This window comes from Mastigoproctus giganteus, chromosome 3 (genome assembly GCF_048544385.1).
Source record: "Mastigoproctus giganteus isolate SK-2022 chromosome 3, ASM4854438v1, whole genome shotgun sequence".
NCBI lineage: Eukaryota > Metazoa > Arthropoda > Arachnida > Uropygi > Thelyphonidae > Mastigoproctus > Mastigoproctus giganteus.
In genome coordinates, this window is record NC_143577.1 from 135,956,636 (window position 1) to 135,976,739 (window position 20,104).

The 20,104-nt window shown below is 39.6% G+C and overlaps 1 protein-coding gene across 4 annotated transcripts in view; it reads right to left on the reverse strand.

Annotated features, from left to right (window-relative positions):
• rols (zinc-RING finger and ankyrin repeat domain-containing protein rolling pebbles) overlaps positions 1 to 20,104 on the reverse strand; it is a 428,429-nt gene that overhangs the window by 25,530 nt on the left and 382,795 nt on the right. For all 4 annotated transcript variants that reach the window (XM_090369443.1, XM_090369444.1, XM_090369445.1 and 1 more), the window contains 2 exons: positions 11,785 to 11,876; positions 5,939 to 6,088 (listed from right to left, as the gene is read on the reverse strand). In XM_090369443.1, coding sequence (XP_090225569.1) covers positions 5,939 to 6,088; positions 11,785 to 11,876 — 242 coding nt within the window. The remainder of the gene's footprint in view (positions 1 to 5,938; positions 6,089 to 11,784; positions 11,877 to 20,104) is intronic.

The window sequence follows — 20,104 nt, forward strand, 5'->3', positions numbered from 1 at the left end:
GAGGGAGTGTATTAAACCATTGAGGTTTAATACACTCCCTCAAATATGAAAACACCAATGGACAAATATTTTCGAACATAAACTATATTAAAAATAAATCAAGAAACCGTCTGAACAATGTAAGTCTCACAGAATGTTTAAAGATCGAAATTATTGCATACTCGCCTGATGTTGAGACTCGCTCAAGAAGTTCAGCAGCAAAAGTCACATTAATTCGTATCTAATTCGATGTTTGTTACATGTTTTCAGTATTAATAAATAATATTTCAAAAAAAATATATTTTTTAATAAAACAACTTCCCACTGTATTAATTTCATAAACCCTCCCCCCTGCTTCCAGCTTGAGCTGAGCTGCCGATTAGCCCATGACAGGAAAGTTTTGCCCTATCTCGCCATACCTTTCAAATTATTTCTCCTGAGTCTATTTTGCTTTTATTGACTCCTCCTCCACACTTATTCCCTAGTTATAGTACCATCATAGACAATTTTTTATGGAGGTAGAACTCCTTGTCCACAAGACCTCTCTCACAATGTGCCCACCAGCAAGAATACCCTTAAAAATAAGCTAACTGCCGCGACTAAGACTATTAAACTGTTTGCTAAACAAAATATGATGTATTAATTAATCAGACGGTAATATTTTCCAAAAAAAAAAAAAAAAAAAACGAGTAAACGAATAATTACAGATCTGTTAGTTTAACTTCTGTTCCCGGGGTGAGTTTGGGAGTCGTTGATAAAGAAGCAATGCAGGACCATCCAGACGTCAGAGTTGTAGTTCAAATACAGCATAGTTTTGTTAAGGAGATGTCTTTCTTGACCAATTTAATTGGATACTACGATTTGGTCCCAAAGAAACCAGATGAAAAATAATTTTGATATGGGCAGAGCTGGCACGTGTAGTAGTTTAACATCGACAAATACAAAATACTGCACATGAGTAGCAAATACCCAAGAATAATGAACCAACTGTGCGGAACTACACTCAATGAAAAAGACCTGGCGGTTATTGTGCAGTTGGAAAGGAAATTTTCAGAGCAATGCAGACAAGCTGTCAGACCAGCCAATGGGGTCTCGTCAATGATATACGAAACCTTTGATAGCAGGTGATTATCTCTTTGTACAAAGCAATGGCTACGGGCACACTTTGAGTACTGCATACAGGTCTGAAGGCCTCATTGCAGGAAGGGTGTAGAGCTGCTGGAACGAGTACAGAGAAGGATAACAAGATTGTTGAGCGGGAACAAAAGGGTGCCCTTACCGAGAAAAACTTAAATTCTGAACATTTCAGCGTCTGGAGGCTAGATACCTGCGAGGTGATCTGATTGAGATAATAATAACAAATCTTTATTTGTCCTACCAAAATTAAAATATAGGTGTACATTGGTAAGAGACAAATTCCCTTCAAGGCAGAAAATGCCAGGGGATTACCATAAAATGTGAATAAAAGAATGTCTAAAATATACAAGAAAGGTTAAATATACACGAAAAGATGAACAATAAACTGAATTACTCATTCTAGAGTCCTGGCAATTGTAATACAAAAGTTCATCTTAACGATCACATCCACTGAATCAACTTGTGCGAGATATACACTATTCAATTGCGTACACACAGTTCTTGACAGAAATGCCCACAACTACTAGGCAACAGTAGCTTCAGCGAACCACACTGCGGTTTGTTTCCTATATTCGGATCTTCTATGAGTCAATTCCGATATGTGTTAGGAACTGAATTGATTCTAACGCACTAGCGGGTATAAACCTGTCGGCATCTTCAGTATGTTTGTCTTTATTCTCAAGGATTTTGTGCCTCTTAATACAGATGGCGGAATGTGCCACTCACAAAGCTGTCAGAAGCATGGTGATGATATCGTGTCAGTCATCATTTTAATTGTGGTTATTAATCGTTTCCAGACAATGATGTCTGGTAAACGCCGCAGTTTAAGCTGTTCAAAGAGCTGCGTGGTCCTTAACTGTTGAGGGAGATGGTGCTAATGGTTTGCCCACTTCAGCAGCCAGAATTCACTCGCATACATACTCCTAATGTGGGTAGGGGTGGCTGACGCGCACAGTTCGGCGCCATAAAAAATGGCCGAATACACTATGGTTCTTAAATATCGTGCGATTTTTGTTGTCTGTAAGAGGTGTAAGAGGTGCTGTTTTGTTGCCCAACGTAAGTAGTTCATTTTCCCTACAATCATGTCAATATGCGACTTGAACGTAAGTTTAGTATCAAATGTTACTTCCAGATCTCTATGCCTCTCAACAACTGGGATAGATTTGCCATTAAGTTTCGGGTGTACGAGCGTAGCCTAAAATTTGCCATTAGGCGATTTTTTGAGCGAGTAGACCATGATTGCCGTCTTCTGCGGATTTAGGGCCAAGCCAAATTTATCTAAGTACACGAATAAGTTCAGAAGCTTATAATCAATCTGTTCACACAATACACTATTGGTCATGGACGGTTGGATGGCTGTTAGGATATTAATATCGTCTGCATAAGTGCATACATTATCCCTGCCCTTGCAGAACGGGATCATCATGGCGGTTAAGAGGAGTCTAGATAAGACTCCACCCTGTGGAACTCCTGCATGGAGTTGGAGGACTCCATGCAGGAGTCCTCCAACTCCATGACTATCTGTACGGTGATAAATGGACCGACAAGTAAGTAGGGCCTATAAGAACTTCAGCAAATTTCCTTTTATTTGGAAGGCGTGTTGGAGCAGATGAAGTAAAGTATGTACATCCAGACTATCGAAGTCTGCTTTTATATCGGTATGAATTATTGCAATTTCCTTTCTGGCTTAGAAAGCATTTAGTATCGCGGCTTGAACTGTGAGGAGGTTAGTAATTTCTGATCTTGCAGTTATTGAATAATGAATTTGTTGAGGCTGCCCAGCCAGTATCTGATTCGACAATTTTGGCAATAGAGCTTTCTCCAGTACTTTTAACAGGGTAGATGCAGTAGATATTGGCCTATAGTGCTCCAAGAGGTAAGGCTGTGTAATTTTCGGCATTGGAATTATAGCGTACTCATTCCAGTTCTCAGGGAAAACTCGGCAAGCAAGGATAGAGCTATAAATTGCTTGGAGTGGTTCAATTAGGTAAGGGCTGAGACACTTTACCATAAAGTGGGAGACTCCATCAATACTCTGTATTAGTGCTTCTTTAGTGATAAGAACAGACTCCATCTCATTGTCAACTAATTGATCCCACTCAAACTCCCTGACTTGAGACTCATGTATATGCTGGAGAATCTGCTGATGTGGTCCATCCACGCTTCTTTGTCAAGCCCCTGATTTGCGTCACTTTTATGTGTGCAACATGTATAAAGCGTTGAAGGTTTGAGCAAGGTAATGGGATTCTTCGTTTTGTTCAGCTGCATAATATTTGTGCGGAAATTTGCCTTTAGCCAGCGAATAGTTGATTGCTGGAACAAACATTCATATGTCGCTGTGGAAGTTGATAGCTTAAATACATTCAAGGAAAAACTGGACTGTTTTGAATAAAATGAATGAGGTGAATGGGAAGGTTTTTTTTTTTTTTTTTTTGTTTTGGCTGATGCTACATAAGCTTGCTATCTTGCATCATATGCCTCTCTAATACATTAGCCAAAAAAAAAAATATATCCACTACGACAGATAGCAGTTTGTTCCTACTATCAACCAGGAGCTGGCTAAAAGCAAATTTTCGCACATCTATTGGCATCCAGAATTTGCAATTCTCTTTTTTCAATTTAAGTTTATGTCCCATCAGGTGAGTAATCTGAGCAAGAGGAAGAATTCCATCAGCATTGAGCTTGTTCAAATCATTCAAGACCTTATACGCCTCAATTATATCACCTCGGAGGTAGCTGCTCTCCAGACGCTGCAATTTGCTGAATTAAGTCTTTCTTGGTAAGAGTAACTCTTTGTTTAATTCATTAATATCGCTGCCCTTCTCTGTACTCATTTCAGCAGCTTCCTAAAATGAGGCTTCCACACCTGTATGGAGTACTCAAGGTGTGGCCTGACCATTACTTTATACAAGGGGACAATCACCTCTTATCTCTACCATCAAAATTCCTATATATAATTGACAAGACACCATGAGATTCTCTTGCAGCCTGTCTGCTCTGCTCAGAAAACTTCATATCTGACTGCACAATTATCATCAGATCCTTTTTATTCTCTTCTCCCCTGAGTGTAGTACCACGCAGTTGTTACGTTACTCTGGGGTTACTGTTACCCATATGCAGTATTTTATACTTGTCAATGTTAAACTTTAGTTTCCACCACTGAGCCTATCTGCTGTACTTTTTATTCTCTTCTCCCCTGAGTGTAGTACCACGCAGTTGTTACGTTACTCTGGGGTTACTGTTACCCACATGCAGTATTTATACTTGTCAATGTTAAACTTTAGTTTCCACCACTGAGCCCATCTGCTGTACTTTTCTAGATCCTGTTGCAGTAGTGTACTGTCATTAGTGTCATTAAAAACCCTGTCAACTTTCGTATCGCCTGCAAACTTGGATCAATGATGTGATGTGATGTGATTTTGTTTTCTGTATTAATCAATGATATTGATTATATCATTGATTAATACAGAAAACAAAAAGGGCTGAACACCGATCCCTGGGGGACTCCACAAATAACAGTAGTCCACGAACAGCAGTGTCCATTGATTACCACTCTTCTCCCACTCAACCATACCTTTATCCCTAGCAGCAATTTGCTCCAATTTGTACAGTAGTCTTCCACGTGCAACAGTATAATTTTGTATACTAAATCCAAGTATTTGGTATCAAAATTATTTTTTGCCTCCAGTTCCTTTGTGATCACATCATAGTATCCAATCAAATTTGTCAGCCAGTGCCTTTCTTATGTTCAACTTCAACAATTTTTCCTGTATTAGGTGTATATGCTGTATTAGCTTGCTTACTTGAATCATATGCCAATAATATTATTAATGATAATTCTTCGACTGTACGCTTCTACTTTCGTAGCCGATTATCATGGTTGTTATTTCAACTTTGGGATTTCCTTTATTCAATTTTAACTCTCTTTGAAATGCAGTGGATGTCTTACATAGAGATCAACTCCGTTTTTTGCTGAGGTGTAAACAATCAATAACTAACTAAATAAATAATTAAAACTGCGGCAAATAAATCAAGAAAATTCGAAACGTTAAAATATTTTGCCCCTTTCTCTGTTATATAGTAAACAAATTTGATGAATTTCAAGTGCTGGTCAAGATATCAAAGGCAGATATTGTTGGGATATCAGGGGCATGGTGTCCCACAGATATCAGCAGTGTAGAATTGTAATTTGGAAAATACTATGTGTGCAGAAAGGATAGACAGGATAGGAAGGGAGGAGGTGTTATGCTGTTAGTTAAGAAACACATAAAATCAAAGGAAGTGCATTCGGTTGATATGGGTGGACAGTGCAATGTTGAATCTGTTTGGTGTGACATAAACACTGGGAAAGGGAAAATGAGAGTAGGAGTGTGTTATAGCCCTAACGACGCAGATGAGTAAAATGAACAGTTGTTTAGAGAAATAGAGTGGGCCAGTAAATCAGAATGTCTTGTAATACGGGCTTTTTTTTTAACTTTACAGATACCGAATGGAACTTGTGAGTCGATCACTCACACGCTGATGAATCGTTCATACAGCAAAACTTTCCTCCATTAATGGTTTTGGAACTATTTTTTGCGTAATTCGCCATTCTCTACCTCGTCTACCGAAGAACATACCTACCAAATTTGGCTCATTTCTTCCAAATACATCGTACCATAGACAGCTCTATATAGATACGTTTTAATTTTGTACACACGGTACTTATTTATTCCATAGACAGCTCTATATAGAGATAGTTTAGTTTTGTCCACACGCTACTTATGTTTTTATAATAATTGTGCAATACAGCGATTGGTATAAGAAAAAGGCGATTACTTACCTTAAGCTTCCGCTTACACCGAGAAAGTCCTGTGTACAGTTGATGTTTTAGCTGTTGAAAATGCACTGTATCATTACCTAAAAAGTCATCAGCTGGAAATTTCTTGAGCGCATACTGATATCTATGCACTGCTTCCTTTAATCTTCCTTTCTATAGAGAATAAAAAAAAAATAAAAATTACAGTTTTTAGAAAACACTCATGGAGATAAACTTCATAAAAATAATCATAAAAGAGATTTTAAAGAGAATGAATAGTAAAAAAATTCTCGAAATTTTAAAAGATGGTTCTGCAATTACAGTCAGCATTCAAATAGAAGAAACGTCAAAATAAAACAGTAGGGTTCCGAAATAGTTTGCAAAAGCGGCCCCCTCCCCCATATTTCGGCAGTGAGCTTGCTACACGTGAATTGTAGCAGTGAATATTCGCTAATGGTGGACACTATGAAAAGAAATTTTTTTCATGGAATTTTGAAATTTCTTAAATCGTTTGCCTATGCGTAGGCAGAAAATTCAAAGGGATAAATTAGTTTAAAGTATTTAAAACGATAGAGCATTTAAACCATTTATATGCTAGAGTACATTTATTGTTAAAATTCAAATTATAAAATACATCGTAAACAATTATAAATAAAACCTATAATTACTTTTTGATAAAAATATGCAGGGTGGTTCAAAAAGGACTTTACGACTTCGTAAGTGTATAGAAATTTGTTCAGGAGACTTATATAATTTATTGAACTGTCACATTGTAGCAAAAAACATCGTTTGGTTCGATGTGACTACCATTGGTGATACGGCAGACATCCCATTTCAACTAAATTTCCTCCCAAACGCAACGTAACATGTCTGGTTTAACTTCTGTAACTGCGGCAGTGATTTTAGTTTTGAGCTTGGCAAGATTGATAGGTAAGGATGGAACAAACACTCGATCTTTAATGAAATCCCATAGAAAAAGTCTAGAGGTGTTAAATCTAGGGAACGAGGTGGACATGCTAACGGCCTTGCTCAACCAATCCAGGGACCTGCGAAACGGTTATTGAGGAATTCCCTTACATCCGTCAGGTAGTGAGGAGGTGCTCCGTCTTGCTGAAAGTGAAAGCGTCGTGGTCATCTTCGTCGAACTGTGGAATGAGAAAATTTTCCAGCATATCCAGATACATGATACCGTTGATTGTTTGTTTCATGGAAAAAGAAGGGTCTGTAAACTTTTACTTTGCTGAGGGCGCAAAAGACATTCACCTTTAGGCTGTCAGGAACATATTCCAGATGTGCACACGGGTTTTCGCCGGCCCAACTCTTGCAGTTGTAACATGAAATGTGAAAGTAGCCATTTTTGAAATGCAAGCCGCTTGCGCTCGCGGTGACAGAATTCGGTACTACGGCGTAGTGCCGTAGTACCGAACTCCTGAATAAATTTCTATGCACTTACGAAGTTGTAAAGTCCTTTTTGAATCGCCATATATATTTATCCATCTGTTAGTTTATTCGGGTTTCTCAAATTTTGGATCTGAATTCAAAATAAATTCTTAAAATTCTGCCTTTGTAAGATCAGCTCAAGTAAAAGAAACTTAGGTCAACCGTGCAATGAGATCTTCTCCGATTTCCAAAGCTATTTTTCTGTGCTGAAATCTGCTGTAAACGATGTCTATCGTATGGAGTTCCGTCTATGTTGTAGACGGAACTGCATACGATTATTATAAAAATTAACGGTTATACTGCTTAAAAGTAACCTTCGAAACCTTACGTACCCATGAAGCCCACCCGTGTACGGGCACCTGCACATGTATTCTGAAATCGCAAGATTTATAAAAGTTAAAGATGAGTACTCAAATATCATAATACATAGTGACAATGAGTATCATCCACTAATAATAAAAACATTTTCCGCTCTCGTAGCACAGTAGTTACAATCGCAGTCCCCCATATACCTGCTGAAAATGGCCTCGATTCGAGTACCATCAAGAACTTTTATGGGATTTTTTTTTTCACTCAGTTGCTGATTTTGTCGGTCTCAGGTGTGGATAGCGAGGTTTTTCCGTGGGAAACTCGGTTTTTTGTCCAGCAAAACATCAAACCACTAGAAAATCACGAAATTTATGGAAACATTACCCATGGATAGATAAATTTGTTTTCGGGTGGCCCTAATACTAATACTTTCGGGTGGTCGAAACTAAAATTACAAAATACATTGTAAAAAATTACAAATAAAGCCCATAATTATTTTGATAAAAACATATTTATCCATCTGTTAGTTTATTCCGGTTTCTCAAATTTTGGATCTGAATTCAGTAGAAATTCTTTAAAATTATGCTTATTAAAAAAGCGTCACAGGTTTTTTTTTTTTTTTTTTTTTTTTTTTTGAATGTGGTGGTTCGACAGAAGACAATATTAAAGAGAATTTTCCTCCAACATGGAATATGTATTCAGTTAGGCGAATTTGAAAGTTTCCCAGTCAACTGAAGTAATTGCTTCAGATCCGCCTCTAACAGGCGTTATTGAAAATTTTTAAAGAAATACTTTTGAAAAAGCTAACCAAGCAGATTTCCCTGACAAGGCTACAACATATTCATTTTGGTTTGCGCCATGGATAAACGGTCAGTAATCTGTTTATGACTACCATTGTTATCGTTAGTTCCTTTGAGGAGAGAGCAGAAATAGTAGTCACATATCTGGATTTACAAGCTGCATTTGATAGTGTCAACATTCAAGCTTTGTTTCAGCTGCTTCAAAATTACTACCCTATCACAGGGCAAATATTGAAGTTTCTGAACTCCCTTCTGAACTTCCAACAGAACCATCCAACTCTTCATACTAAATCAAAGTTATACTAGACAAATACAAGCAGGCCTGCCAAAAGGAGGCGTCATGTCTAGCATTCTTTATACAACCATAATTAATTCGCTAATCTATAACAGAACAGATGACTTAAAGCTCTTAACAAATGGAGCCGGAGAAATTGTGCAGGAGGGAGAGATTGGTAGATTGGTTCTGCGTTTGTTTGAAGTAATCCGCATATTCTTAATAGCCTTCTTCTCTTGGTCAATGAGGTCATTCAATCCCCTTCCTCCTCCATTCCGGGTATGGTCAGTCTCTCGATGGCTGAATTCGGTTAATGTTGGAGCTCTTGGTCGATCTAATTATCTCCTTCAGCTCGGTGTTGGTCAAATCTATGATCCCGAAAGAGTACGTTAGTACTGGGATGGCATACGAGTTTATGGCTGTGACCTGCAATTCAGAATTTATTTTCTGAAGTTTTTCAGTCTTTGATGGTATTTCTCGATCAAGGGAAATTTCTTCTCTTTTGTGTTCGAACCGTTGAGCCTGCATAGTCCCTGGATATTTGTAGGTCTCTCCATCTGTCATGACTTCAATCTCTTCACAAGTTTTCAGCTGGTAGTTTCTTCCGACTGGATTTGATTGGTGCAGGCCATGAGTCTTGCATTTTGATAAAAACATATACTTAAAGCGAGCCAATACAATCATTTAAATTGCACAAATTAATTGTTTGAAATTAACAGCGAACTGAACTGTGCCTTACCACTTCACCTTCAGTCTCACTGCACATTTTACTGAGGAAATGGTGACAAGTGACTTAACTCAGCTTTTTCGGTAGAAATGGGCGGAGCTAAAATCTGCCTTAAATCTCTATGTTGAATAAAAGTTGTCAACCAAGTCCTGTATATTGTGTTATTTATGCACACATCTCCATACTTAGTGGTAAATTGCTCATTTTATTTTATGACTGGCCTCTTAGCAACCAATGAGAAAATGATCACGAATTAAGGCAACTGGCTGTTTTTTTTTTTTTTTCTAATACCTAGAGTTGAGCACTACTGACTTCTCTAATCGGCTTCGCAAACAACCCAGAATGCCGGATCCTGTCCTTAATAAGCAAGCGGCAAGATGCTGCATTTTGGGTTCTAAGGCCGGCAAAAAAAAAAAGAAAAATTAAAAATAGGATTTCCACTTCAAAAATCAAAATCAGCCACGAACTGACTTACATATCTCACATCACAAAAAAATTAATGAAAAGTACCAATGTGTAATTGACACAGAAGAAGAAGAATTTTCACTCAGACCCAAGAAGGAAGGAGGATGGACATTGGGTTGATTGAATAGTAAGATTTCCCTACGTCACTTCAAACAAAAACATAAATAAATAAATACTTAAAGCGAGCCAATACGATCATTTTAAAACGATCGTACTGGAACTGCGGCATTTTAAATTTGAAAGTATGAAAATATGATACAAAGGAACTGAGGACAATGGCTGCTGCTTCGATTAAGATCATGCATCTTCTTCAAGTCATGCATCTTCAGTACAACAAAATGAGCTAAAATGTCCAAAGTTTATTTTGTTTTTGATCGGATTCGTTCCTCTTCCCAAAGGAAGAGTACAAATTTAGTAATACTTACAGGCCTAACATCATGATAAGATTCGCATTCGTATAGGAGGGTCCCATTTCTCAATAGACCCTCAATGGCAGCTATCCGTATCAGAAGCAGATTCTTGTTTTGCCTTTGATTTAAGGATTCATATCCAGTGATCATGAAATCAGGGTGAAGAACCTGGCTGAACCATTTTATAGCTGATCTTAGGAAAACAGTTACATGAGGAACAAAGTTCTTAGCAAAAATACCTTGCTGCTGGCAGAAGTTGAAGATGTGTTCCCTTGTCCTTCTTTAATTTGATTTCATGTCATTAGAGAGCTTTAAAAAATTACAAGATAATCGAAGGAAATGTTACGTATAAGAAAATAGGCAAGTCAAACGAAAACAACTTTTTGAAAGACTTCTTTTCGGCAATGACAACGCATGATGTTCCCTTGAAGTGTGAAGAACCATGTGTCTCTTGACCTTTCGGGTGTTGTCCGATTATGATTTCGTGGGCTCATGCCTAAAGGCAGAAACAAAGGCAATGCCTTTTAAGGACACACTAAGTTTTAATAATCCTCACAGGCACTGCAACAAATTTTTTCGCTGTTATCCTTCAGAAGAGTAACATGATGAGTAAATGCGAGGTTAGGTTAAATTAGATATTCGTTAAGCGACAAAAAACCTTGCGCGACCCCACTCCTGACGTTAAACCAATTTGAAGAATGTCCATTAATCACAATCCTCTGTCTTCTGCCCTGCAGCCACCCAGCAATCCATCTTAGAATCTTACCAGTAACCCAAACCTCTTCAAGCGTGTATAGCAACCTCTTATGAGGGACCGATTCAAAGGCTTGCTGAAATCCAAATAAACTGTCTAAATTGTTCCCCAAATCCAGCTCATGAATATGTGTGTCAAAACTGCCTACGAAGTTAAAAAAAAAAAAAAAAAAAAAAAAAACTATTTATTATGGTCACCCGGACGGTTATTTTATCTACCCATTTGTCTGTAAAGTGCGTATGTTCTCTGTTTTTTTTTTTTTTTTTTAATGGACGACAACCCCAGGATCAGGAGAAACCTTGCTATCTACGTCTGAGACCGAGTAACTCAGCCACGGTGTGAAAAATGGACATAAAAGTTCCTCACGTCATCGACGGGATTCGAACCCGTGCCTTTTCCACCCGACGTTGGGAGGACGGCAACAGTACCACTCTGTCACCAGCGCAGACGCCTACAAGTTAGTTGAGCATGATTTACTCACAACACAGCCATATTGTGTGTCCTTCAGAATGCCATATCTATCTAAATTATATCGTTACTGTGTTGGCAAACTAGTGCCGATTGTGCCGCAGCACGGTTGCTGCACAGTCGTCACTAAATCCTGGTGTACAGAATGGGAGTTAATTTGGCAATACGCCTAAACGTTGTTTAGATATTTAGAGCTCCTCTTTAATTATCTTTGATTACTTACATTACACAAAGCCGTTCCATCTTCTAGTAACTTTTTTAATAAAAGAAGCAGAATATCCGTTTTTCCGTCTGCCATTGCCCACGTCTGAGATCCTAATAAACAAAAAAAAGAAATACAAATAATAAGTTCGTGTTTTTCTACCATATTAAGCATTTAGTACTCTGACTGAATTATTTACCAAATTAAGCAGTCGGTATTCTGACTTCATTTAGAGTAATGAATGGTTATTTGGTTTAGCGGAAGGAACTAAACCTCTTTAGGCTTTGTTGTTGTTGTTTTTACTGTTGTCGGATTTTAAGTAAATCAAAAACTGAAGCCCACATTACACCGTATATAGTATGCCTGTAAATTGCTTGTGTTTTGCGTTCGATTTGTTGTTGTGAAAAAGGTCCATAGGTGAAAATATTTCTCGCATCATTAACGGGATTCGAACTCAAACCTGTTTTTTTACCCGTTTTGGCGAAGACTGTGATTCTACCAACTATGCTACCCAAGACGATACCGCTTTAGAAATGTCCCCAATAAGTGGAGATGGTCATTTGACTCTTTAGCAGAAACTGTCGGTCAGACAGAAGAGATGTGAGCGGACTTTGGGTCTTGAAAACTAGGTAACACCTTTATGTTTTTGATAAAGCATCACTCTAACAGGTTGCTCTTTCGAACTCATGTGTAGTAGCGAGTAACATAGTACACTGCTGGACAGAATTAAGAGAACAAAATGTTTTTCATGGATATTTTATTGTGAATAGCGTCGCCGAAGGCGAATATTTGATAGAAATTATCTAACACCTTAGAAATTGATCGATTTATAGACTGCACATTATTCAAATTATTCATGCCTCTTAAAATACCGGTTGGACTACATCACTTCAGTCCCGTTTTTAGGCTTATTTTCATGGGATAACCATATATATCTCCATTATTCAAGATGGCGAGTCATGATCATTTAGATTATTCTTTGAAATGAAATGCAGTCGAACGACTAGAAGCCGGGCAGTCGCAGGTGGAGGTGCCACGTTGGCTTAAGGTGTTACGCAGGGTCCTCTCAGCACTACAGAAAGAGTTTCAAAAGAGTTCTCTCTTGAGGTTGCAGCGGCCACAGGTGAAACATTTCCAACCAGACTGTTTGAAAAATTTGAGAATGATGTAGATTCCACCATTCATGTGAAATCTACGTCGATGGTAAATATATATATATATATATATTTTTTTTTTTTTTTCAACCTTTTTTTTTTTTTTTTTTTTTTTTTTTTAGGTCCTAGCCACTGAAATCTCAGGAAATTAAGTGGCAGCGGTACACGACACCACACAAATACAATTCCCACACAATTTTAAATCTCTCCCATTCCCGATCAGTTGATCGGGAATTTGAGAGATTTAAATGACACCAACATACTTTATACTTTGACACCAACATACTTTATACTTTGACACCAACATACTTTGCACTTTACTCCAAACTATCTCAGAGCTCGTCGAAACTCGCCCCATGAACATGTGACTTGGGGCCATGATCAATGGGGTACAGTTCTGTTCTCTGATGAGTCCCATTTAATCTTCAAACATATAAATAGACGTTATTTCATCTTGAGACAACGAGGGATGCGGTACCATCTCTCCAACATCAGGGAAGGGGCAGACTTACGGAGGAGGTGGTGTCCTCTTGTAGGGCGTAATAATGATTAACGGCTGCACCCCTCTTCAAGTTTCTGATAGGGGTACAGTAGCTACACAGCATACCGAGAACGGATTTTCAAACCTATGTGAGAACTTTTAGGGATGAGGTTGACCCAGATTTTATTTTTATCCACTGCACATAGAGCTGAAGTGGTTGAGGAATATCTTGAAACTGACGACATCCAACGACTGCCGTGGCCAGCCCGATCCTCAGACTGAAATCTTAATCGAATATGTGTGGGCGTCGAATTGCATGCTGACAGCAAAGTCTTCGGTCACTTGATGACCGAAGACTTTGCTGCCCTGGTGGAAGAATGGTATTTGTTTCCACAGAATGTTATAGACACCCTTATATCGAGCATGGTTCACCACTGTCTGGTTTCCTTAGCCATTGGAGAGGATCGATCATACGCCGTACTGATGTCATGTGACCATATTTTCGAGCAACTTTTATTGACTCCTTTAATGTGATCTCTTTGATAATTCTTATATATATATATATATAACCCCTATAAATGTCCCCTTTGCCCATCTGAGGTTTCTCGCTGTCTCCTCTTTTCATTGTTATTCTATATTATATCACCGCCGACCGGGCTAGCCGGGTGGGTAAAGTGCCTGCCTGGCAACCCAAAGGTCGCGGGTCGATTTCCGCCTCGGGCTTGGATATCATAATGGTGCTACACTATCCGGTTGGAACACCCGGCCACGATACACGAAGGAAGCAGGAAAAAACTGGTTCCTTTGTGTATTGCTCACATCATACGATAAAAAAAAAAAAAAAGTACACCACCATAGGTGGTAGATGACTTTCATCAACCGGTGAAATACCACCACTTTGCTTATTGGAGGCTTGAAGTGGTGAAACCCATGTTTAGTCTCTAGAGCAAAGTTTCCGGCATCCCCCTCCCCCCATACTTCTCCTTCAACCCATGCACGGTACTAAGTACTATAAGTTTTGATACCTTTCGTGTTTGGGGTTTTCATAAATACCTGCCAAATTTTGTCTGGATTGATCGTAAGCTGCACGAGTTACACTATTATTTCTATGTTTTCTTCGGGTTCTGTTAATTATTTTGGAGCCAGTGGAGTTATGATAATTTTTTTTTCTCACCGAGTGAAAGCATTTTTTTTTTTTTTTTTTTTTGCAATATAACTGAGTTAGTCGCTCTAAGTGGCTTTTTCTACCAGAAAATAGGGATTTCATCCTGTAAATAACTAACCAAACTGAAGAATTCCAGCTTTTCTACAAAAATATACTGAAGATCCACACCGTTAACTGTTTTTAATACGCACTTAACAATGTGCGTTTTCCTTGGTGTATATTTAGTGTGCGTTTTCCTTGGTGTATATTTAATGTGCGTTTTCCTTGGTGTATATTTAGTGTGCGTTTTCCTTAGTGTAGGTTTAGCGTGCGTTTTCCTTAGTGTATGTTAGTGTGCGTTTGTTTTTGTAAGATGTAAATCTTACCTCGCCACTGTGGACGCTGTATCACAAGAGAGAGACCGTCCACAGCAAACACGACACCAAAATTCAGAAAATAGGAGAACACTTGGACACACTGAGGAAGAACTTCTTCCCACTCAGCAAAGACTACGCCGATACCAAGAGAGCTCCCACAGGAAAATAAACCACTGAATTTTCGATGAGGACCAAAGCCCCTTCTATAGGAGTCGTGGAGAAGACCGGAAAAACAGAAACGGACCACCCAAGCAGAAGACGATGGAGGAGTTCTGGGGAAACATATGGAGCAACGAAGTAAGACATAACAGCTAAGTCCCGAGGATAGAACTAGAACGAAAGAAAACCAAGGACGTACAAGATATGAGAGGGTGCGAGATAAACAGTCGATCAGGAACTCCCACAAATGGCGAACCGCAGGAACAGATAACGTCCACAACTACTAGTACAATAAGCTCACTTGCACGTACAAGCACCAATCAGAACAGTTCAACCTATTGATAGGGCATCCAGAATCCCGAAGTTTCTCACTCAAGGAATTACATATCTGGAGCCTTAGGACAATAAACCTGGCGAAATGGTTAGTTGGTTGGTTGTTGAGTTTTATTTGCGCATTAGCAACTAAGGCTGTAATGCGCCAAAACCAGGTGATATATAAAAATTTAAATTTCACTGACCTAATTACTTAGGTCACCATGTCAAGATATAAAATAACGAAGGTATAAAATGTAGAAAAGATAAATCAATAAATAAATAACAATAACATGTAAATTTTAAATACAAGTAAAAACCTTTATTGATTTAAAATAGCTAAAAACAGCAGACACATTGTCATTGTCGGATAAAATCTGACTGAGTGTATACGGCTCAGTCAGATGATTAAAAGCGGTAAAACGGATATTGCTAAAATCTTGACAGTCAATTAAAATGTGTCCGAATGATAAAAATTGTGCCACAGGACTCACACAGAGGAATATCATTAGCCCTCAGCAAATACGAATGTGTCAAATGACTATGTCTTATGCCAGTCTGGGCAAGAACAACTTCCTCCTTACGATTCCTGGGCAGAATAGACTGCCACGGTTCAATTACAAGCTTTATACGATATAATTTATTCGTAGTCTGTCTATTCCACGAATCTTGCCATTGGGAGTATATCTGTGGTGTATTATTTGCCTGTAGTATAGGAGACTGACAGGCAGCGATTATTACTGGGAATTGGTGATTTGGCTGCGGTGGCAGTCAAATCATATCCCCTAATCCCAATGTGGCTGGAAATCTAGCAGAAGCGGATATCATATTCACGTTCATGGAGAAAGTGAATCTTCTGCTGAATGCAAGACAGAACTGGATGAGAAATATATCTCGCAGTTTTTAAAGCCTGTAACACGCTGAGACAGTCGGAATATAAAATGAACCGTTGATATTGGCATTTAGTAATGTGATCCAAGGCTACCTCTATAGCGTGCAGCTCTGCAGTAAATATGCTGCATTCGGGGAGAATCTGCTGTGATATGGTGGTGTCCGGAAAGACAGCAGCAGATCCCACATATGATTCCGACTTCGAGCCGTCTGTGTAAACTGGCGCGAAGTCAGAATGTTCAGCTCGGTGTGCTGAACATTCCCCAATGGGAATGTTCAGCACACCCATTGAATGTTCATTGGGGAAAGGTTCGACTTTCCCCAATTTCTAAGGGTCAAGTCACATGCTGGAACATGAGCATGCCAGGGTGAAAGGGGCTGCTTTGGTGTTTCGGCAACCTTGTCTACCTTGATATTAAGTTCTTTGAGTAGCTCTTGGAGACGAATAACAAAGGGACGATTGGCAGTCTTACGGGTGTTGTACAAATTTCCCCATGGTGGCTCTAAAACGAATGGCCACGTAGGATGGTCTGGCAGGGATTTCAGTTTTAAAGCGTACTTTAGAGACAACTGTTTACGTCGAAGCGATAACGGTGGTTCGTTTTCTTCGCCGTATAAGCTCTGGACAGGAGATGTTCGATATGCTCCAATACCGATGATGCCTGATGATGGACAGGATATAGCCATCGAAGTACACTGTCTCTAGCCGAATTGTACACCAGAGACCCGTAATTTAGTCTGGATCGTACAAGCGCACGGTAAATGCGTCGTAGGGTGCATCGATCCGCACCCCAAGATGTAGAGGAGAGAGAGAGACAGCGCAGAATATTCAGACCTCTTGTGCACTTTGTGCGGAGTTGACGGATGTGATCCAGAAAGGTCAGCTTTTTATCAAATACGAGTCCCAAGAATTTTGTGTCGGCCGCTACTGGAATAGCATTTTGTCCGAGCCTTAATTCAGGTTCAGAATGAAGATTACGCTTACTACAAAAGTGTACGCAAACGGTCTTTTCCGGCGAGAACCTGAAGCCATTAGCAAGTGCCCAGGAATTAAGGCGATCAATGACTTTTTGCAGTTCTCTTTCAATAACCCTCATGTTGCATGACTGACAAAATATGCTAAAGTCATCAACATAGAGGGCACTGTTTACAGTTGGAGGAAGTTGTTCTGTGATGGAATTTACTTTGATGGCGAAAAACGTGACACTTAATACTGATCCTTGTAGTACTCCCTCCTCTTGGCTGAAGGAATGAGAGAGTGAGGATCCCACACGAACTTGGAAAGATCGATTGGCTAAAAGGTTTTTAATAAAAATGGGGAGATACCCTCTAAAACCAAGGCTATGCAAATCTTTTAAGATGCCAAATCTCCAAGTTGTGTCATACGCTTTCTCCAAGTCAAAGAATACAGACACCAAATGTTCACGTTTTAGGAAAGCATCCCGGATGGATGTTTCCAGTCTAATGATATGGTCCAGAGAGGACCGGTTCCTCCGAAAGCCGCACTGGATGTTGGAGAGAAGGTCATTTGATTCTAAATACCAAATTAAAAGAAAATTAACCATTCTCTCCAGGATTTTTCACAGACAGCCAATCAGAGCAATAGGACGATAATTAGTAGTCACTTTTGGATCCTTTCTTGACTTAGCAAAGTCAAGAACGATTGCCTTGCGCCAGGAATCCGGAAACTGCCCTTCAATAAAGATTCTGTTATATAGAAGAAGCAGATAATCCACGGATTTTGGTGAAAGATGCTTAATCATTTCATAATGGATGCCATCTGGTCCAACAGCACTTGCTTTGGAAAGAATAAGAGCTCTTTTCAGTTCTTGTGTAGTGAATGAGCCGTTGTAGGGATAGATGCTCTTATACTTAAAATTAAGTGCCTGTTTTCCGATTTGATGTTTCAGGACCAGGAACTCTGGTGAATACGATGTTGCAGGGATGTTAGAGAATGTTTCCTCAAGAGAATTGGCTATTGCAGTTGGATCTGCAATAGTGCATCCAATTTAATCTAGGATTGAAGAAGTGTGGGATGTATATTTTCCCTTCATTTCGGGATTTTATCCTAGACCAACTTAGTACTAGTGGACTGAGTAATTGATGAAGTAAAACAGATCCACGATTCCTTTTGACTCTGACGGCGGATGTCGCGTGCTTTGGCTCGTGCGCGTTTAAAGGCTATAAGGTTGGTCGTGGCAGGATATCGGCGGAATACCCCCCACGTTTTGTTTTGAGCCTTTTTTGCTGCTGTGCATTGTGAATTCCACCAAGGTTTGGGAAATGGTGGAAACCGGGCAGATGTTTTTGGAACAGCATGCTTGGACAATAATTTCTGTGATGTACGTTACTGCATCATTGATAGGCTCCTGACTGACGGTACTGAGGTAAAAATTTGCCTGATGTTGGAAGGCAGTCCAGTCAGCCTGATCAGCTTCCACCGTGGTAACCTGAAAGGAAAACATGGTCTCCCACTGTGTAACGAGGTTATCACAGGGAAGTGATCACTTCCGTATGGATTCTCCTCCACTTCCCATGTGAGTGAAAGGAGTAGAGAAGGGGAGCAGATAGAGAGATCAATGGCAAAAAAGTACGGGTAGGCATGTGGAAGAAGGTGTTTGTTCCAGTATTTAGAAGGGAAAGGTCATTGTCATTTAGCATACGCTCTGACTTTGATCCCCTTCCATTGATGTTAGCACTACCCCACAGGGTGTTATGTCCATTAAAATCCCCGAAAAGTAAGAAAGGGGGAGGCAACTGCGTTACAAGATCATCAAGGTCTTCCTGGGAGATGGCAGTCTCAGGTGCCAAATAAATAGATCACACAGTTAATAAAAATCTCACTGTAAGCCGAATTGCAACAGCCTCTATGCTGGTTGTAACTAGCAAGGGCTGAACTGGGGTCTGGTTGCCCACAAGGATAGCGACTCCTCCATGAGCAGGGCCATCCGCAATTCTATCCTTACGAAAAATTGTGATGTTATGCCTGGTATGATCATCATTTGCCTTTAGATAAGTCTCCTACAAGCAAAAGCAAACTGGCTCGTGCTTTTTCCAGGAGGGCCTTGATGTCATCAGTATTTTACCGGAATCCAAGACAATTCCATTGTAGGAATTTAGCCATTATTTTGGCTTGGTGGGTCCATCAGGCGGCTTCCGAAGTGCTGAGGGCTTACTTTTGTCAGTCTTGGATTTATCTTTTTTGGGGAAGAAGGGACGCTGTCCCGTGTCCGTTTCTTCCTCCGCAAAGACTTCCAAGACTGATTCGTCTGGTACCTCCTTATTCTCTACATCCATTGTTTCTGGTATCAGGGGTGACTCTTCTGAACTTTTTGTCTTTTCTTTACCACTTGGTTTTGGTAGTGGTGGAGTACAAGGAGGAACGGATATAGGAGTGGCAGCTGATTGTGTTTTTTTGGTGGGCTTTTGTGAACTCAATAAATAGCGTGCAATCGGAATGAATGACTCTCTTGGTGGTATAGCCATCTCAGTTTGTGTACCGATAGTGCACTTAGCAGAAACTTCCTGGGCATAAGAAGGTTTCCCGCTATTTATTGGTTGGATACGTTTTCTGGCCTCTGGGTAGGAGACATTCAGCTCTGTTTTCAGTTTTTGGATTTCTTTTTCATCCTTCCACCACTGGCATGCTCTAGAGTCGGAAGGGTGCTCTCCTTAGCAATTGACATTGATCGGTTTTGAAGCTGAACATTCCTTGTTCTTGTGGTCTTTAACACCACATCGAGCACAGGCAGGGTTACCACGACAAGATGTTTGTGAGTGGCCGTATTTGTGGCATCTAAAACACCGCAGTGGGTTTGGGATA